Source organism: Nothobranchius furzeri, chromosome 10 (genome assembly GCF_043380555.1).
Source record: "Nothobranchius furzeri strain GRZ-AD chromosome 10, NfurGRZ-RIMD1, whole genome shotgun sequence".
Classification (NCBI taxonomy): domain Eukaryota; kingdom Metazoa; phylum Chordata; class Actinopteri; order Cyprinodontiformes; family Nothobranchiidae; genus Nothobranchius; species Nothobranchius furzeri.
The window spans coordinates 54,751,874-54,774,594 of NC_091750.1; the positions used below are offsets into that span (position 1 = coordinate 54,751,874).

The 22,721-nt window shown below is 38.7% G+C and overlaps 1 protein-coding gene across 4 annotated transcripts in view; it reads left to right on the top strand.

Annotated features, from left to right (window-relative positions):
- Nucleotides 1-14,775, top strand: part of LOC107386708 (rho GTPase-activating protein 26) — a 154,636-nt gene extending 139,861 nt beyond the window's left edge. For 3 of the 4 annotated variants that reach the window (XM_070555790.1, XM_070555791.1, XM_070555792.1), the window contains 4 exons: nucleotides 6,427-6,462; nucleotides 6,566-6,682; nucleotides 7,354-7,445; nucleotides 14,502-14,775. In XM_070555790.1, coding sequence (XP_070411891.1) covers nucleotides 6,427-6,462; nucleotides 6,566-6,682; nucleotides 7,354-7,445; nucleotides 14,502-14,590 — 334 coding nt within the window. In that variant the 3' untranslated portion in view covers nucleotides 14,591-14,775. The remainder of the gene's footprint in view (nucleotides 1-6,426; nucleotides 6,463-6,565; nucleotides 6,683-7,353; nucleotides 7,446-14,501) is intronic. The other variant, XM_070555789.1, reaches the window with a different exon arrangement.
- The last annotated feature ends 7,946 nt before the right edge of the window (nucleotides 14,776-22,721 follow it).

The window sequence follows — 22,721 nt, forward strand, 5'->3', positions numbered from 1 at the left end:
CCATTGTTGATTCTGTCTATCAATCCAATTCCCTCATCAATTCCAGGGTAGTTCAATAGGTAACAAAAACAAATAGCACACATTCTCCTGCATAACTGACAATTTATTAATGATAAATAATCAATCGTATCTGTATTGTTTTGAAAGATCTTTCCAAATGTTCTCTTTATGCTCCTTGTGAAGGCATCTTCTTGCTGTAGCTTTAGCAAGATGGGTCAGACTTTAGTTGCTGGAGTCTGCTATAGTGTGGGTGTGTATATAAGGCAAAGGACGCTAGCATGATAGGCAGTGTTAGCTGATTAGTTACCTGCAGTATTTACTGGAGAGGACATGCAAACGCTGCGTTGAAATTCACTAGTCCAGAGCGGGTCAAAACGCATCGTAAACTTTTACGTTATTGCGTCTTTTGTGTGCAAATGCTTTTGCGTATTTGTAGTGTTTCCTCCTTTTGATGAAATATGTACATTACAAGTTGCCCATCCTTTCTTGTAATATATAACCAAACATTTGAGCGTTTGTGTTGCTTAGGCGCCATGTTTACTGCTGAGTAAATACGTAAGCTACACAACGTAGCTTGCGTAAGCTAGGCAACGTTCGTGGCGATATCGTTCATGCCGACTGGATTTGAGAAGGGAATCGTTTACAAAAATGGCAAACGATTCCTAAGAATTGAAACTATGGGAACTGGTTCATAAAAATAATCGATTTTCAATTCCCACATAATTATACACATCTGTAGCAGTGAACTGATAGTATCCCTGTCCAAAAAACAAGCTAAAGCACATCAGTAGGTGATAAAACTAGTATGGTTTCCATTGTTTTTTTCAGGACAAAGCAGGTATGCAAAAATATGGAATAGTTTTGCTACATATATATTCTGAAATGTCAGTTTTTGTAAACTTTAGAAATGTAATACATTTTTATCAATACAAAAGACAAGTTTCACATCCAAATGCTTAAAAATGGTGACACATTTTTATTCAATTAATAAGAAAGCTGGAAAACTTGTATTATGAGTCACAATAATGCCTCATTTTCTTTTTCTTCTGTTACAAGTGAAGAAACAAAAAGTCCTTTTTCTCATTTGGGCTTCCATGTGGCTCTAGGGTCAAAATCTCCTGCTTTTGTTTTATCTTTAGACATGAATAAAAAAACAGAAAGCAGTGTGTGGTCAAAGCTCTACTGGATCTGTGTAAACACACCAAAGGGTTTTATTTTAGAGTTAAAAGAAAGCGGTTGACTGGGTTTCAGCTACTTAACTATCAACCGCAGTGTTCACGCTACACTTTAGGGAAAGAGAGAGTTCATTTACAAAGCTGTGGCTGGAGTAGTGTGGCGAAGTGTGAATCTCAAAAGGGCTGCCAAGGCAAAGATAGATGGCGGGGTTTAAAAGATCCCTCTCAGATTGTGGAGGATTTCTGTTGGCAAATGAAAAGATGACAAATCCACCGTTTCTTTGTATCCTGCCAGGAACTGAAACACGGCAGAAGAGAAAGCAACAAACTTATTTTCATATTTAAAGGCAGTTAGTTTAGTTTTTATGTCAGTTATTTACTGTAAGACATTCTTTCCTTAGTGCCCTTAGGCAGTAACCCCAAACCCCTTAGGTTAGACAGGTTAATCCTAATCCCTCTTTAGCTAAGGGATTTCACTGCACACACAGCACCAGTTAGCGAGGTATTGTGCAACCTCCCGCACTGCTGCTTTTTATACAGCATCTTTAGATCTGTTTGATACCCGTAAGAGATTTTGATTTGCCCACAGGACATAAAAAAAGGTTTTGAATAAATGTTGTCCTGGAAACTTTGAAACAATAGAAAAGATGATGTTATTTTTAATGCTTGCACATAAAATACAACTCATCCCACTGGAAAGAATGTGATTTAAACAACAAACAAGCTATTTAGATGCTAGTCCAAAATGTTGAATGAAATGGTAAAAAAAAAAATAAAATATTGATACACTGGAATGTCGCAATATTTAAAAAGTTTAAAAAGTCACATAAAAATGTGACTCAATGTAATACATGGGACAGCCCTATCTACCGGACAACTTTTGTTTCTGCGCATACCCGTAGTTATAGTCTATTTATTGTTATCGAGGTAAAATCCTCAATATATCGTGATATTGATTTTAGGCCATATCGCCCAGCCCTAGTATATATATATATATATATATATATATATATATATATATATATATATATATATATATATATATATATATATATATATATGTATTTTTTTTTTTGAGAATATACATGTAAACATTTACTGTATGTGTGGTGCAATTCAAACTCCCACAGCTAGGTGGCAGCCATTTTTACCACCTTCATTTTGACAGAAGATCTGATAACTCTGGATGTGTCTGGAAAGTGTCTGGGTTGAGTTTTCCAATAAAATTCAGTTTTTTAAATTGCAGATATCATCTGGTTTGTAATTTCACGATATATCATATTGTCTCCTGTGTATTATGATGTATATCACCAATATACCCCCTTAGAATAAATGTGCAATAAATGAGGAGAATCCTTTTAGCTTAAACAATATTTGTAGTTTGAGTTAACATCTAAAAGGTTTGTGAACCACACGACCAGTGATTTCAAAAGGTAATTGCTACTATGACAGCTAACAGTTGTACAAAAAAAAACTATTTTAATTTTAATAAAACAGAAAGGAAGTGCAAGTGAAATGTCAAAGTGTATTTCATGGGTTGTGTAAAGGTGTGATGATTTGTAACACATGGACTGGATGGCCTATTGCAGTGAGAACAAACAACTGTTTAATTAAATCAAATATTGTGTGTACTTTGAGTGGGAGGAAGGGTCTAAATTTTACCTGCAAATCGTTGATTGACTATAAAACACACCATTGTTGGTTTTGCAATTGAAAAGAATACAGGGCCAACGTGAAGTCAACACTTTTTTGATAATGCGTTTATTTATGCTTTTGTTTTTTTCCTCAAACAGAAACTGGGGTGTTTGTTTTCCACATCTTCACCATCAAAACCTCTGCTGGATGAAGTATTATCTGTATTAAAAAAAACATGTCGGGGAGTTTGGGGCAACTGACTTTAAAAGAAAATTAACTGTTTCAATCCATTCACTGGTAGAAACCTTTCTGTGGAGGGAATTGGAAAAAGAAACAGATTGTCTTTTGATATTTCATGTTATGACACTAAATCAATATTCAAAAGCCGTTTATAGAATTTTTTATTGAGAATTTAAATGCAAAACTCACTGTATTTGTTTTGTGTGGTGCAATTCAAACTCCGAAAGCTAGGTGATAGTTGTTTTTACAGCCTTTATACTGACGGACGAACATGATCTTGCGATATGTTTTGGAAGTGTCTGGCAAGACTTTTCAGTCTTAAATATCAAATACCATCTCCTGTATTGTGATATTTATCATACTGCCAGATTCATGTAGTACACATCCCTAATAAACAATAATATTTTGGAGATACAGAAATGTTCAAAAAAGTCACCTTTTATCAGGGTTCAAATTACAGGGGAGCTAAGGGGAGCCGGGCTCCCCTGAAAGGTTGATGGGCTCCCCTAGAGGCCATCAAATTATACTCCATGGGGAGTCCGATAAAAGACCCAGTTTCCTTTTATATTACATTATTTATTTGGACTCTCAGCATAAAGGAACTTCTTTTGAGCAGAGCGGACAGAGAGCAATTCTTGTTGATGCACCCCAGGCAGCTGCGTTCTGCGCACGGCCACAATAACATTCTCAAATTGGCAGTGCCACCAAACACGTACAATTACCACACGATCGTTCATGCCCACTCATGTTCTTTCATTCATATCTGACATGCCCCGCTACAGCAGAGCTCAAAACCTGTGTTCCAATGACCTCACCTCACCACACATTCAAATCGCTAGCACTAGCATACAAAGTCCTGGATGGTACAGCTCCCATCTACCCGAATCCTTTTGCAAAGGCTTACGTCGTGGCCCGGCAGTTACGGTCATCAAAGGATCGTCAGCTAGCAGTGCCTACACCACGCTCAGGACAATACAGACTCTTCATGTGTCGTTCCACAGATGTGGAATGACCTACCAAGCACTACAAAAACAGGGGCTTCCATGTTGATTTTCAAGAAGCTCCTGAAGACCCAGCTCTTCAGAGAGTGTCTTCTAAACTAGCACCCTCCCAGCACCCGTCCCCCACTCTACTGCACACTCCATGTTCGCTTCCCTCTATGATTGATTATGCTGCCTCACTGCCACCTAGGATTGACTGAATAGTGTTTGTTGCTAGCCTCAAGGGCAACCTGCTGGCTTGATTATCACCTGTAAGTCGCTTTGGACAAAAGCATCTGCTAAACACAGAAACATAAACGCCAGTTCTGTCAAGCGCAGCGGCTGTTTACAACACTGTAGAGTACTTTACAACAGACGACGCGGAACGGCTTTACGGCACACAGTTTTGATAACTTTTGATAATGCACTATTGATCTTAGAATATTCTAATAAATAGGGTGCTTAACCATTTTTTATGAATTAGAGTCCCACAAAACATGACGGCAAGTCTGATCACGTAAAAACAAAAGAGCCACTTTCCGCTTCCTGTTCTCAAGTCACGTGTGATTTTGTGACTTTCGCGCGGCTTTCCAGGAAGCGCTCAGTGGCACGGTGCGTCCTGTGTGACCACTTGACTTCTCAAAACCGCGGTGCTTCTGTCTCCGGTGTGCCCCAGGCTTTAGTCCCTCCAACGTGTCCTGGGTCTTCACTTGTCTCCTCTCGGCTGGACGTGTTCAGAAAACCTCACCAGGGAGGTGTCCAGGAGGCGTTCTAACCAGGTGCCCGAGCCACCTCGACTAATTTGTCTCGACGTGGAGGAGCAGCTGGTCTAGTCCAAACCCATCCTGGAGGATCGAGCTTCTCCCCCATCTCTAAGGGTGAGCCCAACCACCCTGCAGACAAACCCCATTATTTTTGCAGCAATGAAATTATTTTGGTCACTACGCAAAGCTTGTGACCATAGGTTAGGGTAGGAATGTAGATCGACCAGTAAATCGAGAGCTTCCCCTTTCGGCCCAGCTCTCTCTTCACCAAAACAGATCGCCCGCATCACTGCGGGCGCAGCACCAATCCGCCTATCGATCTCGCGCTCCATCTTTCTCTCACTCGTGAACGAGACCCCGAGATACTTAAAGTCCTCCACTTAGGGCAGGACTTCATCCCTGACCTGGAGAAGACATTCTACCCTTTTCCGACTTTAAGCACTAATTTTAAGTATGTAATATTTATATATTTGATACAACTCGGATAACCTTTAAAAATCTGTCCATGCCCATAACCTCCATCGCCGTCTCACAGGGCTCCTCTGGAAGCCTCTGTGTAATTCGTACCCTGACTCTATGTACACACCTATTGTTTACCGTATGTTGGAGCTGAGTTTAGATTAGATGGGCTGAATGACAGAAAGGACTGATAAAGACACACTGCCTGCAGATGGAAGAATAAATTATAGTTTGCTGCACCATGGTGACACACAATTTGGAAATTAGATTACTATGGAGACAGTTCTCTCTGAAGTCAGCGGCCGCTACGGGGGCAAAGAAAATCAATTCTTAATATGAAAACTGTCAATCAGCCTCATTGATTTGATGTTACATGTGTGACATTTAGTTACAGGATAAAAACACGCAACAGTTAGTTTGTTGGAGCCATCTTTGTTATGAACTTTATTTTCTTCACAGTCTAATATCGTTCTACTGGTTTAATAGACGAGTTAGCAATCCGTTTTTGCTCGATAAGCTTGTGTTAATTCATATGGCATGCATCCTTCTGTCTGAAATGCTTATTTTAGCACAAATTGCTTTAAAGTCTTTATCATAAAAGGTCCAATCTGCTGTAATTGGTAGAGATGATTTCTCGAAATGCTCATTTGTAGTTTGAAAGGCTTCCAAAAGAACCCTTGGCAGGCATTATGCAGACAGATATAAGAATATTGCCAAGTCTAAAGGAGGATGTTAGTATTTTGAGCGAGGTAGAAGAATCATTTCTCTTTGTGTTTGTGAATGAACAGAAATGCACAGAAATGCTGTATAAACTCTCCAAAAGTATTGATTATTATGGCAAATTATGGAGTTTATTTTAAAAACTAAATGTTTTTGGTGATTTTATATCATTTCATGGTCTACTGAGAATACTTAGTTTTTTTTTTTTACATTTGCCTGAAATAGAGTAGAAGGAGTCACTGCTCATCTGGGAAAAGGTGCTGGATCAAAAAGTGGAATAAACAAAATGAGAATCCGGTCTCTGACCAAAAGCTTGACCAATAAACTCCTACATCGCAGATTGAGGTGTGCGGATTCTCATTTTGTTTATTTGCCTGAATTAAAATGAATAAACAATAATAAAGAAAAGTAAAAACTTAAAATAATCAGTTATTTTTATTGTGCCGTTTTCAGACTGAATCCAAAGAGTCATGGCAGCATGTCAACCAGGTAAGAGGCAAGCTGATGAAAGCTACTCCTGACATGCCCAGAGCCCTAAAATAAATAAAGGTTGACCTTTTTTGTTGTGATCTCAACATTTTCCTCTCTCCAGTGCCACAGCTCCGAGTCCCACCTCACCACGTTCCCCCTCCTGGCCGATGTTCTCAGCGCCTTCAAGTCCACAGCCGATATCTTCAGCCTCCAGTGACTCTTCCCCCGTCGGGTCGGTGTGAGTTATGGTTTAAACCAACACACATGAACCTAAGCTGCATGTGATGAATGATAAATAAGAGAAGTGGAACATCCATTTGTGTATGAGAAATGCCATCTCTGCGTTTATTTAAGTCTTTTTAATGGGGTTATATGAATCTCTCCACAGCTACTAGATCATGTATGGAAAACAGAAAAGTAGAAGCTGTTTTTGTTCCAGCTTCAGTGTCATGAAGCCATAATTGTCCACTCTGCATGTCTTAAGCAGCTGCCATGTGGTAGATGGGACTCCTGAACTTAAAAGCTTAAGAATTTCTTTAAGACCATTTACCAAAATCTCACCCTGAACTAAAATTGGCCGCAGTAACTCAACTATACCTTAGCAGCCATGCGGCATTTGTTGCTACATTTCAGTCTCAAGCATCCTGGTGTTGTAGTCAAAGCTGCTATGAGACAGATTTGGCCCCTCGGAATCCCACTTTTGTTTAGACTGCTGTGGTACATTTAGTTCCAAGTGCACAATAAAAGGAACAGGATTTATGAAAAGATGGCACCTATTGGACAAGGACATGGACTGTAAAAACACCCTTTTTGAATTCTATAACTCGGGATAATTTGTAGTTTGTTTCTTTTTGTCATATATGCAATGAAATCTTAGTGTTTCACTCCAACTGTGTCCTCGTTTCTCAGGATCACAGGCAGGAAGGCTCGAGCGCTGTATGCCTGCAAGGCTGAGCACGACTCCGAGCTGTCCTTCATCGCTGGGACCGTCTTTGAGAACAGTGAGTCAGAATACAGATGGGAAAGGACAGGATATGTGGTGGCGTTTTGTCGTCAAAACATTAAGGCAGCCATGGGAATCTGGCTTTGATTGGTGCAGGATGACTTTATGGTTTGAATTTAGAAAGTGTTGGATTTTTAAACAGCAAGTCACCCCAAATCAACTTTTTTTGCTGATAAACTATATAAATGAGTGCATCATATAGCTATATAAATCGTGCTGTAGACACGTGTAGTCAATAATTTGGCACTTTAGTGCATCTTAGTAAACATTTAAATATTCTGCCTAAAACTGTCAAGTGTGTGTGTCGTCGTCAGGTAAAAACTCTGCACTACATTTGAATTGAAGTCTGCCTTCGCTATTGGCTAAGTGGTACACTATGATGTCACAATGTCGTTGTGATTCTGTGTGAGTATTTGTTAGCGACTCCGCCCTCTCGGTCTGCTTAATGACAGCATTTGTTGCATTGTTCAAGCAGGAAGTGGGAGTTGAGTAAGACTCTGGTAGGGGGTGACTTGCTCTTTAAGTTGTTGGGTTTATTTTTGTCATCTGGCACCCAATATGAATGTGGGAATGGTAACCCTGTAAAAGTTAAGCTGTGCTCTTGGCTGAATTTTTACCAAACAACTCAAGCTTTAAAATGACAAAATGTTTTGTCACTTTAATCGTTCACCCATACACTTCTGTGTTCGTCTTAAAGTGCACTCCGTTCCCCTCCAAGCACATGTTATATTTGTGCTTTGGGGTATATTTATTTATGTATTTATTAATTTATTTAATTTTTGTCCGTAGCAGATCACCAGTGGTCCCCAGACACTAAAATAAGTTAGCAGCCTCACGACTATGAACAGTTATGAAAAGCTGAGCAGTGTCATGTGAGCCACTTGGGTGGAACTATGAACCTGAGGACATGTAATCCTCCGAGTGGTATCCGAACACCTGTCCTCATGTAGCTCCTGCTACAATCTCAGGCTGTTTTTAGGAGTCATAAAAATTCAGGTATGTCATGATGTTTACTGACCGGTCTCGTCTAGTTTTCAAAGTTTTGATTCATTTTTCTCACACGGGTCGCAGGGCCTCATGGTTTTGTCTCACATGTTGAAATTTTCATGTAAGATTTCCTACAGAAGGAGTCATGTGAGTCACTCGAACCGTCTTCCGTTTAGTTTTTCCATAGTGGGGGGGGGGGGGGGGGGGGGGGGGCAAGTGAAACGCAAGTGAAACCACTCTTGGGAGAGATTAAATTCCAGATTTACATACATTACATACATTTACTTGAATGTCAATTTTTACCACTACCTACAAGGCCCACCTATAAATAAAACTTCTGAGGACGAACATAATAAGTAAAAAGTGATTGCAATGCTGTTGATAACAAAAATCTAATTATATGTTATATATGTAACAGTTGATACATGTTGATAATATAACCTGTGTGCTTTGGAACATCGGCTTCTATCATCTTATGTTTTTAAAAACAGAGGGCAACCTGGCCTTTCCATTGGACGCGTAAGTGCCAAATAACATAAGAGATGTGTTTTCCCCGCGAGTTAAGCAACGAGAAAGTCTAGTGCATAAAAAATAGACCTGAAGTATCAATTTTGCTGAGAGTAGTATACCTATGCTTCTGCGATGCGTCTGTTGGCAATGCACCCATCCGCTATACCAGCATCTAATTGCTGTGGACTACTTTTCGTGGACTTTACACAATGCTTACGTGTTGGGTGGAAAGGCCCAGTAAACAAGCAGTACTTAGGAAATAATGCACTTGAATTTAATGCAGTTCTTTGAGATACTGATATTGCACACATTGAAACTACAACAAAGTTTTTCGTACGTTTTGCAGCTCACCTCAGTGCAGTTCCAACTCAGAATTAGCTCATTTTCTTACAGTTTTGTCTCTCCCAACAGTCACAGCCGTACGAATATGGCATTAGAATCACAGCAGTTGATATTCCTCCTATTTCTAAATGTACAGATAGATGGAAGGGATCATAAAGCCGTTTTACAAAACAATTCCGTCAATTTGCCACAACGCTGAAGCGGCATCAGATAGAGCCTTAGGTCATTTATAAGTGGTCAGACTATGGCAGCAATGTGACGCAATCGCGTCTTTTTCACAACCCATTACACAATTGTAGTATAAAAAGGGTACGGGGGCGGTCTCTGCGCCGCCGCAGACTTTCGTTTATCTTGGACATGTCTTTCTTTTTTGTTGCGATCAAAGCTGTGCTTAATAAGCCTTTTTAACAAGCCCCTCCAAAAGGTGTCTGTGTCCCTGCAGTCTCTGGTGATCTGACCTCCATCTCTAACATATAGAAGCTCCAGGAGCTCTGCATTGCTCTAGATTATCATCTCAGCTGATTCTGTTTACTAAAGCAAACATTACAGCTCGTATTTACTTTCATTTTCATTATAGTTGACGGCCAGATCTCAGCAGTTACTCCCCACTTTATCGTGACACCACCCTCTCTTACACCAACACGCGATCGTCGTTTATGAGACAAACAATTACCACAATATTAGTACCAAGCGAGACAGAATGAATGACGCAAAATTTGTGCATCCCCATGGTGGTATGGCGCATTTATAAGACACACCGTAGCAGTAATATTACACTGATTTGCCGGCACAGTGTGTCTTGCAAAAAGGGCTTAAGAATAATTTTCTCCTGCTTTATTGTTCATCTTCATGAACGCTTTATTTTCTTAAAACTCTTTATTTATGTACGGTACATCATTATTTTACAATAATATTTACATGTTTTTGCAATCTCCAAAAATCTTTCTTTGTAGGATATAATTTTCATTACATAGATCCTTTTCCTTTTGACATATCCTTTAAAAAAATATATATATTATTTTAAAAAAATTTTTTAATTTAAACTTTGTGACCTATAGGTGAGTGGTCCGCATTTGTGTCCAACATCAATTAGCACCGAAACCAGCCCAGAGATTACTTGTACATTACTTTATATTAAATATTATTATGTCCAATTAGCCCAGATCCTATTAAACTTCTCTGTTTGCAATCTAAAGGAGAAGGTAATTTTTTCCATTGTATAAATGTTGTTCACTATGTTTTCCCATTCCTCGACTGTTGGGGAATCGGGGTGTAGCCAGTGTCCTGTTATGGTCTTAATGCCAGCTAAAATAAGAATGTTAAATAGATATTTGCTAGAGAACCCTAGAGAGTTGTCCACTTTTCCAAAGAATATTGTCTCAAAGGTGAAAGGTATGTTCATTTTAAGTATCTCTAACTTTTTGTGGAGGTCCGACCAAAAATGCTTAATTGGTGGGCATTCCCAGAAAATTTGATAATGACTAGCATCCTGGCACCCACACTGCCTCCAGCATTTAGGTTCTATCCCAGAAAAGGATTTCTGTTTTGGAGCGATAAAGTATCTAGTAAAGCACTTCCATGAGAATTCTCTCCACGTGAGTGAGTTGGTGCATTTCCAAATAGATCTACAGTAATTTAGCCATTCTTCCTTTGAGATAGTAGCTCCACTTTCTCCTTCCCATTAGTTTTTTAGGTATTTTGTTGAATTAGATTTTTTAACTAAAAGGCCCTTATACAGTCTGGAGATATTTCCTCGTTTTGTTTCTGATTTATATGCAGCAATGAATTCTTTTAATATTGGTTCTTCCAGGTCTATGACATTGATTAAGTGTCTTTTCATAGTAATGGTGTACTTGTAGATATCTAAAAAATCTTGCTTTTCAAGTGAATACTTGTTTTTTTTTAGGGTCTGGAAGTCCATTATTTGATTGTTTTCGGTTATAGAATATAGGGTGGTAATTCCTTGAGCTTTCTATTTCAAGAACCCTGGATCTGATTGGCTAGGACCAAAGTCAGGATCATACGCACACCAACACAGCACTTAAAAATTTTCCTGTAAATTATATTCCTCTTTAATGGCCCTCCAGATTTTCATCTGGCCTGTTATCCAGGGGTTCTGCACATTGCCTATAGCCTTTATAATATAGCCTTTATCAAGTCCTGGTTTGCTAGTAATGCCTGAATTGGTTTATTTTTTGTTAGTGAGATTTCTATTTCCTTCCATCTTGAGTTGTAATCCTTATTGCATATATTTAGAAGTGGTTTTATCTGAGCTGAATAAAAGTAGTCATTTAAGTTTGGTAGGGCCATGCCTCCTTGGTCCTTTGGGAGTTGTAGTTTTATATCTCACTCGTGTATTTTTTTCCCTTGCCATAGGAACCTTGATATTACCCGATCCCATTCAGTAAATAGTTTTTGGTTCATTTCAATTGGAAGGCTTTGAAACAGGAAGAGAAATCTCGGTAATATATTCATTTTTACTGTTTCAATTCTTTGAATGAGGTTACATAGTGGGTTACAATTCCATCTCTGAATATCTGTCTTAATTTGTGCCAGAAGCAAATCATAGTTCAATGTTTTCACTGATGTTATCTGTTTGGGAAAAATAATTCCCAAGTACTTTATCGTGGTTTGGTCCCATTTCATTCTAAATTGTTCTCGTAAATGTTTAGTTGGTCTAAAGTTGAATGTTAGTACTTGGGTCTTTTGAATGTTGAGTTTATATCCTGCATAATGGCCAAAAGACTCTGGAATATTCATTTATTTAGTAAACAATTCTAATGGTTCTGTCAGATGCACCAAGACATTGTCCGCATACAATGCCAGTTTATGTTGTTCAGTGCCAATTAGAATACCTTTAATATTTTCTGCTTGTCTTATCCATTGGGCTAATGGCTCGATGTACAGAGCAAAGAGCATTGGTGACATTCAGCATCCTTGTCTTGTTCCTCGATTTAGTTTTGAGTCGGATAAGTATCCATTTATTTTAATCCGGGCCGTAGGATTTGTATACAAAGCCTTAATACCCTTAATCAACTCTTCTGGGAAATTCAAATCTTTCAAGGACTTTGTATAAGAATTTCCAGCTTACCAAATCGAAGGCCTTCTCAGCATCCAAACTGACCAGCAGGGCCGATAAATTATTTTCTCTTATATGATTGATAATATGTAGAGTACGTCTTATGTTGTCGCTTGTTTGTCATTGTGAAATGAATCCTGTCTGGTCAGTGTGAATAAGCTTAGGAAGGACCTCCTTTATTCTCTCTGCTAAAATTGATGTATACATTTTATAGTCAGAACTGAGATTGGTCTAAGTGAACCACATTCTCTTTTATCTTTTCCTTCTTTAGGAATGACGGAGATTGTGGCTTCTCCCCATGATGGCGTTATTCTGCTTTCCTTTAAGGCAGCATTGAATATTTGGTGGAGGGTTGGAACCAATTCATTTCTGGATGTTTTGTATAACTCCGATGAGTAGCCGTCAGGACCTGGAGATTTGTTTGTTTTTAATGTAGTTATTGCAATTTCAATCTCTTTCTTTGTGATATTCACTGTAAGAAGCACCTTCTGGTATTGTGATAAGGAGGGTAAACTCAGGGGTTCCAATAGTTTTGTAATTTGTTGTTCATCCTTTGTATTAGGTTGTGAGTATCATTGTGGATAATATTTTTGAAAAGCTATTTGTATATTGTCTTGTGTATTTACCAAGGTATTCGAGTCTGGGCCTCTTATTCTATAGATAGTGTTATCTGCCTGTTGTTTCTTCAGTTTCCTTGTCAGGAACTTTGAGAATTTAGCCCCTGCCTCGTAATAACGTTGCTTTGTATAGACCATTTTTTTCACAATTTCCTGTGAAAGCAGTGCATTTATTTCATTTCTTAACTTTTTTAGCCTTGGTAAAAGCTTAGAGTTTGGTTCCTTGTTTTAATTCCTCTTCCTTTAGCTCTTTTGTTACATTTTTAAGTTGAGATTGTCTTTGTTTCTGTATGAACAGAAAGAAATAATTTTGCCCCTATGTCTTTAATGAATCCCACACTATCTCAGGACTAACTTCTCCGTTATTATTGGTTTTAAGGAAGTTTATAATTTCTTCTTTTATGTGCGTCTTCAATTGTGGAACATTGAAAATCCTTGAGTTTAGCCTCCATTGTGTTTTACTGGGTCTCTTGTTCATTTTTAACTCCAAAGACAGTGGTGCATGGTCAGACAGATCAATGCTGCCTATTTCACAATCTTGAATTTTGTGAAGATCTTTTTTAAATATGAAAAAAATAATAAATTCTAGCATAAGTTGCATGGGGATGAGAGTAGTGTGTATAATCCTTCTTTGTCGGATGTAAACTTCTCCAGAGGTCAATTATTCCCATTTCCGACATATATATTTTCAATCTAACTTTTAAGATTCTTTTTGCCTCCGCGTATTCGGCACGTTGCCTGAGGATCCCAGTGGGATAATCATGATCCACATAGAAGCGGGTTCTGTTATAAAACACCTCCTTTTTTTTGCCAGGCTCTGCGTATCACTTTGTCCTTCAGCTTGTAGCTTGCTATTTTTGCGATTATCGACCGGGTTTCCCCACGGAGTTGGTGGGCTTCGGAGCTAATGCTCTGTGGGCTCTTTCAATTCGCAAAGCCGTGTCCAGTGGGAAATCCAGCGACTCCGTCAAAACACCCAAATGTTGTCCCTGCGTGCGTGCCCCTCCTGGTCCAACAGTTTAGCTTCCATCTCGGCCTGACGCTGGGTTAGCCTTTTTATCATGGATGCTGCGGCCTGCAGGGCTGTCTCTACTTCTTCGATCCGTTCCTCTGCTTCTTCCAGTTGGTCGTTGGTTCTCTGCAGCTCTTGTTTAATTTCTGTCAGTTGCTGTTTATTATCTCATCTGAAATCCCTCAGTTCGTTCAGTATGCCTTGCAAGCTAGCTTCTCCAATCCCGTCCTCGTGGTGGTAATCCTTCGGTGGCGAGCTACCCCGGTTCGCTTTGTCCTATGTCGCAGATTCTTCCACATTATCATTTGAAGGCAAAGTTTTCCTACTTTGTGTAGCTACCCTGTTTTCCATCTCGTTTTCTCGCATATTTCTGGTTTGATTTGAGTCGTTTTTCAGGATTATTTTAAAGGTTGTTCGGGAGTGTGAAAATTAAGCAGCCATCTTCATCGTGACCTGGAAGTCCCCCCATGAACGCTTTCTAATCCATGTTTGGTTCTTTCTCTTTAGTTCACACTTCAAAGGAACCCGGCTGGTTAGAAGGGACTCTGGATGGCCGAACAGGACTGATACCTGAAAACTACGTGGAGCTTCTATAGTCCGTTCCTGGCAAGGAAACCAAAGTGGACCAAGCTGGACTTGATACAACCAGATTAAACTGCACAAAACTTCATTCATTCTGTGCGGTGGACTAGAAACCACTGGAGTGGGACAAGAATGAATATATCCAAGGAACAAAACTTATTGAGCTGGGGAAGAACCCCTGAATTGCACTGGTATTTTTGACAAGACTTTAGTGAACAGCCTTTGAAGTCATTGTGACGTGTGTGTGTGTGTGTGTGTGTGTGTGTGTGTGTGTGTGTGTGTGTGTGTGTGTGTGTTAGATAAGATTGCAATCTTTTAGATAAAACTTAAAATTTTTCCTTTAGTCTGCTTTGGTATTTTCTCTTTTCATTAGGTAGATAATGACAGGTTTTATTGCAGCGTTAATGACGGAGAACATGATAAATAACAAATGGCCTTCAGCCGTAAAATTGCTGGTTCACCTCATCGTTTTGCTAATTCCCTTGGGAAATTTGAGTTTTCGAATCAGACTGAGGTAATTGGGTTTGTGCCGAAGGACAGTAAACGTATTTGTGAGTACTTGTTGTGGAGGGTGGGTAATTCCTGGGGACAAAACTCATCCTGGTTAATGTTTCAGGGCTCCAGGAGCCTCAGGGCGGATCAGCAGATGACGAGATCGCCTCAAACAGTTAACGTAAGGATGTGTGTGTGTGTGTGTGTGTGTGTGTGCGTGCGTGCGTGCGTGCGCGTGCGCGTGTGTGTGTGTGTGGCCTCGATGTGATTCCAAGATATTCCTTAAGTGGTGCTGCAGTGTGGGTGAAGCAAGTGATTCCTGCTGGTTAAAACAAGTCCATAGATCCTCTCTAAGTGGAATGGTGTGTCATGTTTGCACTATGCGAGTCCATTCTTGGAATTATATTCAAACAGGAAGTCGTATATATTGGAAATCATAAATCACCTGCTTCTTTCTGTTTATGTGTTCTAATGATGCAGATCCAGACATGCTACAGAAGCTTTAATCTCAGCAGCACAGAAAAAGCTAACAAAGTCTCTTTTATCAGCAGCGTTTGGAAGAAATAAACATTTTTAGGATTTTTCTCATTTGTGTACATAAAGCTAGTCTGCTTGAGGGTTGTGGCGAATGCTCTCATTTCCAGAGTGAAACTTGGTGAATGTTTTAATTGACTAAACAACAGGATTTTTAAAGCTTTTTAACCAGTAAAACAAATGGGAGCGTAGAAAAGCCTAAATGTGAACTGAGACTACTTTATTTGTGTATAAACTTATTTATGACTGTTTTTAAAAGTCAAACTCCTGGACTTCTTTCATTTTGAGGAGTTTTATTGATGTTGTAAATGAACAACATTTGATGAGGTATAATTTTTTTCTTCGAGTATGAAATTAAATTTTGTATTTTTTAGCGTACTAACTTAATTCTTTTAATTGCATCTGTGTTGCCAGAGTTTTTATATCCTTTATGTTCATCCACAGCCTTAATTTTTCTCGCTGATGTTTTGGTGAAGGACTGTGCTGAAATAAAGACAAATGTAGAACAGCTGCGGAAAATCCTTTTCCTGGTATGTTTTTTCTCCTTTTACACAACAGAACATAGCTTTTGTGTTTACAGCCACACCAGCTAATCGTGTTCTTACTTCAAAAATTCTGCCTCAGTGTTCAAACCATCCTTGTTCATTTATTTCTTTCGGAATGAGTTTTCAAGCTCGTGTCTTTTATTAAAGGCGCTGTTTTTTAATCTATTTCAAATCGGTTCCTCTTGAGATAATTTCATTCATCGTTCATGGTCTGACCTCTTGGGGTTATTTGTTCAGTGGAAGCGATTATGCGTTGACCTTTTAAAGATTATGAAAGATAGTATGAATTCAAGTTTTGGGTCTCTCCAGATCCCCCTCTGCTGTGCTTCAGCTCTCCTGGCAAAACAGATTACTGTGCATTAGTCCTCTCATAATCTTACAGTTTTTAATATTTCTGATGCTTGATTGTGACTCCTAACTCTTGCTAGTTTCTTATTCTCACACGACGAGACGGATGATTTTTAAAACATACTAAATGTTGCGATAAAAATAATCACATCAGCTTTGGCCCGACAGCATTTGATATCCGACCACACTAGGAACACAACCGGACACACAAACATTCCCTGGTAGAAGAGAAATGTTGCATTATATCAAAGACAAAAAAAATGAAGGTGGAGCGTAGTGTGCTTCCATCACCCTGCTTTCGGATTGGATACACGTCACCCCAACAGGTTATTTGTCCTAAGAAGTTAGATCAAGAACACCCAACATGTTTGAAAGCCCCAATTTATGATCCGAGGAATCCCAAAGCCCCAATTTATGATCAGAGGAATCCCTAAGTCCTTTCGAGTGGACAAGAATGCTCTTAACTCCCTACACATGGTAAGAATATCTGATAAGATTATCTTTAGAATGTTTTGGGTAATTAGGCATGTCTTAAGATTATTGAAAAGGGGAAATTGGGTAAAAATAATCGGCATGATTAACCTGTGAACTGGACCTTGTAATGCTTACCTTAAAAACAAAAGAACCAAATTCATCTGGAGTTCAATAAAATACCGTAAATCCTCTAATACAGGCCCGGGCCTGTATTTTACTCAAGCTCATCAAGCTCCGGGCCTTTATTGGAAGGAGGGCCAGAATTAGAGGCAGGCCTCAATTTCTATTTGAGCAAAATGAACCAATGGTTCGCTGGAGTTTTTGACAATTAAAATTGTGCCCACATTTTCAAAGTTACACATTTCTTTTAACAATGGTAGTTTCTGCTTCAGCCCTCTCCCCCCCTCCCCCTGCGCAGCGGCCGCAAACTCACTGATGCGCCTGCAGACCCTCGGAGTTCCTGCTGCTCTAAACATTAAAATAATTATTTCATTTTCTGTTCCTTACTTCTGATTACCTTCAATGGTGTCTGTTTGTTGCAACCACCAGGTACAAAAACTAACTTGTTTTTATTTGACTATTTTTCTGTCCTGCCTGTTTATTATCTTCCTGCATCTCCTCTCAATCCTAAAGAGAAACTGCTACCTGGGTTCATATATATTCACCTTATGAGTTACCTTTGAACTGCAGTTCTAAAAGATCTACCGACCGCAAAAACAGCGGAGTGCTCGCCGAACACATCAGTTAGTTGCGTCACTGACGACAAAACATGTGATGCGCCCTGATCCACAGCAGCGAAATGCATCAGACACAAATAAAAGACAGAAAACATAAAAGGAAATGAGCCGACATGAACGATCCCGTGTTAAATTAGTTTTTGAGGTGGCGACACCTGATTTGATAACGTTACTGTGGCCGTGCTCAGGACGCAGATGTCTGGAGCGCGTTAACAATCAGAGCTTTGCATGTGCACGCTGGTTAAGGTTGGGATGGGGGTGAGGGGAAGGTTAAATTACAAGAGGGTAAACGTCACAATTTGGTTAAATGTCCGTTTTACGGCGGGTGTCAGTACCGACGCTCTGGCACAGCGCATTGCCTCCCGACACGCAGGAGCTTGTCACCTGCTGACAGCAGGCTGCTGTCTTTTCCGTGGACTGCATCTTGCCGGTCATTATCACGTGACAGCAACTAGTCGATGACAGGCATAAAAAGTCACTATAGAGCGGTGAAGTCGACTAGTGACTAGTTCATACAACCCCTGCTACTGCTCCCCAGTGTGTTCTGCAGCATAATCCGCACGTTCTCTTTGAACTTGATATCAAATTTTCGCCTCCTCTTCGTCTCCGCACGGTTAAAGTTACCCTCGCGGTCTGTCACTGGCAAATCAAAAGTGAGATGGATATGACACAACACAACCGCCCCCCGTACTTGCTTGTAACCACATTCCACCCGGCCACAATAAAAAACCGGCCATTATTCACCTCCGCCGACTCTGACACCGGCCAAAATGTGATACCCGGCAGTTAATTGAATACAGGCCAATATTCGAGGATTTACGGTAGCTTTGATCAATTGTTTTTGTGACAAAAGAATGACCTAAATGGTTGGGTCATGCCATCCTTCACTATTTAACCAGTTTTAAACTTGAGCAATAAAACCATTGTAGCTGAGTGCTGAAAAACAGGAAACTTTATTGTGTAAGCTGTTTGAACTGAAGAAAAGTCTGTTCTTCCACATTTCCTTTAACCAGCGATGACAGAAACATCATCCAGCAAAACGTCAGATCCAATGTCAAAGAACAACACATATAACCTAATTTAACATTTAATCAAACTGAGGAAAATATTGACACTGAATACAGAAGTGTAAATATAAACCATTAGTTATTTTTTTTATCCTTTGACATTTTTTCCATATATTTTTTTTTACATTGGATTACATCTACAGAACTGAAATATGAACAAAACAGACTTCGGTGAAAGCAACAGCTATGTATACCAGTGAAACATGATCTGCCCATCATTTTTAAAGATAATTGCATGTCTTTTATACAAAATAGACCGTGACAACCAATGCTAGGGTAGTGCAATTTTATCAAGCTCTGGAAAATGTACTTTTACACAGATTAATTTTTGTTGTTTTGTATTTTAAGTGACCAGTAAATCCTTACAGCAATATACATGAACTCCAAAGCCATGACTTTTACAAAAGATGCATTTGAAATAAAAACAGAAGTGCTAGAATTAGCAGGTATATGCTACGGAAAATGTAACTGCTTTACTTTTTTTTTAGCCTTTGCTTTGGTCACTCTTGTTTAGCACAAAAAAAAAAACTTTTCCAGTCCTTCCAACCTGCCATCCCTCCCCTCGCTCCCACTTTTTGTATGAAAAAAACGCTTCACATTTACTTCACAAGACACACATTGAACACTTTCTACCTAATGTATTTAACACATCTACCTTTATCAAACACAACCAATGACAAAAGAAAACTGAAAAATAATATTTGACTCATTTAATGTACAAAAATGATTTGATTAAAATTAGTCATATCAAAGAGGTTCAACTTGATGTATTCAAAATCACAGAAAATATCTTTATATATATTTTATTTTTTACAATAGATCATTCTCCAAAAGCATATTTCTGTTTCCTGATTTAAAATCTGACGTCTATGGCTCTCTGTCTTCCTTTTGCAAGGCCTTGAGTCAAACGTGTAGCTGACAGGTAGAAGGAGGTGTGAGTACTGAGATTAATGTAAAAATATTTCATAATAACAGACACTGTTTATATTGCACTGGATATGTCAGTGTTGATATATATATATATATATATATATATATATATATATATATATATATATATATATATACATACACACACACACGTATAGCCGATTAGAAAATGAGCAGGCGAGACATGGTTACATCTGTACGTTAAAGCTGTTTTCCAAAAGCACCGCCACCTGAAAACAAATGTAATACTGACTGCAAGTCAAAACTCGGGAGCTCAAATCTTCCTTAGATTCATCACCAACATAGCCACTCATCAGCACTGGGTAGGGTTGCCAACATCCCATAGAATAAGGAATGGCCCTGCATTTGACCCCAAAATGAAACGTTCTTTAGTAAGTCAATTGTTTCGATATTTTAGGACTTAATTTGTATATAGAAAACAAAGGTTCAAAAGATTCAGTTACTTTCTGTACATTCACTTCCAATCCGAAAAGACTATAGGTCCAGTTCAGTTCACTATGGCCAAACAAAAGATTTTTGTTCTTTGAATAATTTAAGTAAATTCAGTTTATTTATATAGCGCCAAACCACCACAATTCTCTCAAGGCACTTCACAGAGTAAACATTCCTATTGAACTGCAATGAGTTCAGTTGGTTAAACGTTCCCTACATAAGGAACCCCCAGCAGATTGCATGGAGTCACCGACTAGTGTCAGTGACCTTACAGTAATCTCCACACTAAGCACAATGCATTTTTAGAGTATGCTCAACCACAGCGCTAAATTATTTATTTCAAAAGGATCTTACACAGATAGTGAGGAAAACGATCTTATTAGCATGTCTGTTACTGAAAATTAAAATAAGCTAAATACAATCTTATCATATTTTTTAACCACATTGTAAGGCTATGTGCTTATTAGCATAGCTTGACAGCAGCAATCTAAGCTAATGCCAATGCACCTCATTCCAACTTCTGAAAGTTGGCAACCCTAACGCTGATTTAAGAGGCTGGAGCTAAATATATCAAACACGAACTGAAGTCAACCCTCCTCAGCTGAATTGGCTACTCTTATTAGAAAAAATGAAAGAGATGGCTCTTAATTGAATAGCTGCTTGTATTAGAGCTCGTGTGCTGTTAGCTGTAAGTAACATACAAAAGGACTGTTCTCCATGGCGACCTGCAACCTGGGTTAGTCTACTGGTCTAAGAAAGTTAAACATGCTGCAGAGAAAACTGCAGAAAACCTATGAAGTGGACATTTTTAGGTCTGGTGAGTAGAGAAGCATCTGGAAGGGGAGGAGGTGGTTGGCGTTGGGTTTTCACTGGATTTGGCTGCCATGTAAGCTGATGAGAACACTGTTTTACACAAACAAATGATGCAAACGATGAGCAATACAGAGTTTTTATTTCTTTTTTTTAAATGTAAGCTGAGAAATTTGTCTTACTTGAAAAGTTTTAAATTACAAGATTTTGTGAAAAAGCTGTTAGAAATTACTTCTATTGTTGAACCAAACAAACTCTTTTGATAATCTAGTCATTAGAAGCTGGTGTGTGTGTGTGTGTGTGTGTGTGTGTGTGTGTGTGTGTGTGTGTGTGTGTGTGTGTGTGTGTGTGTGTGTGTGTGTGTGTGTGTGCGCGACACTGAAGACTGAGCACCCTGAAGCAAAGTTACAAACCAAAACTGGATAAAAGTCCTCTCATATGTCCAAAATTATTATTATTACTAATAATAAAAAAAAGAAAACATCAAGCTATTTGGCACCAGTGGGACTCGGGTCATCTTACCCCATAGCATGGGCTGCAATTTAATAATTATTTAAGCTAAAATATTACAACCAAGTGTTCTATAATAGAAGACCATTCATATTCGCACTAAGCTCATTTAAATATGTGCTTGCTGTCATTTCTTTGAAAACAAAAATCAGCTTTTTCTAAAACCAAATTTGAAAGTTTCACTTTGCGAAACACTTTGCTCAACAATAACCTCAGTATGATTGCAGCTGGCAGTGAGAAACAGGTCTGGATTCAAGCTTGAATAATTATGGCTCTTGTTAGTCGTGGAAAAAAAACCTGAATATTTATCAACACTTTGGATGAGTTTGTCTAAATTCACATTAGTTCTAAATCCTCCCATGGTCTGAGGATTCTGCTCTCTAAGTTAGTAAACTCTTATTTTTTACAAAATAAATCCTTGTTTTTAAGTTCTAGTAACATGAATTTAGGAGGATGCTGGTGGAAGGTTATTTTATTTTTTTGTAAAATAAAAGGAGATTCTAAGATAAAATTGAGATAAATTTAAGAATAACTGATACAATTTTTTTTCTTTTTTACCAAGTAAAACTTTTCAAATTTAGGATGTAAAAACAAAAAAAAAAAGACCAAGAATTTATGTTCCTATTCAAGAAGGCTTGCTTTTAATTAATTGTAAATATGCATAAAAAAATAAATAAATAAAAGTATTATTCCAATTTTGAGTTACTAATTATTTCAAAACATTAATTTTCGATGGTTATGAAGTCCTACTGACCTCGAACTGCTAGGGGGAATAAAAGAAATGCAAACTGATGAAAAGCTGGAGTCTGATAACGATGATTTCTGATGCATACCACAGGTTGACCCCCCAGGCACATCTGCAGACAGAGCAGAGACCGTCCCACCATAAAAACACCAGCGTCAGTATGGCTACAAAATAGCAGAGCGGGAAAACTAAAAGGAAACAATTCATGTAGACTGATGTCGACAACAGAGTCAGATGGTTTGGAGAGGACGGCTATGAAGAGCTTAAAAACGAAAAGGCACTAGTTTTCCCTCAGATACATCCTGTGTAAACATGTATGTGCGTGCATGGGTGTGTGTGTCTGCATAAAACACATGAACAATGTTCCTCTAGCTCTTCTTTTCCTTCTGTTGGTCGAGTCAATCATTTGTGTCCTTTCTGCTGAGTTCAGGACGTCGTGCTTCTGCGTTTTTTTTCTTCATCCCCTTTAATCACCAACAGCATTCTGAGAAACCTGAATC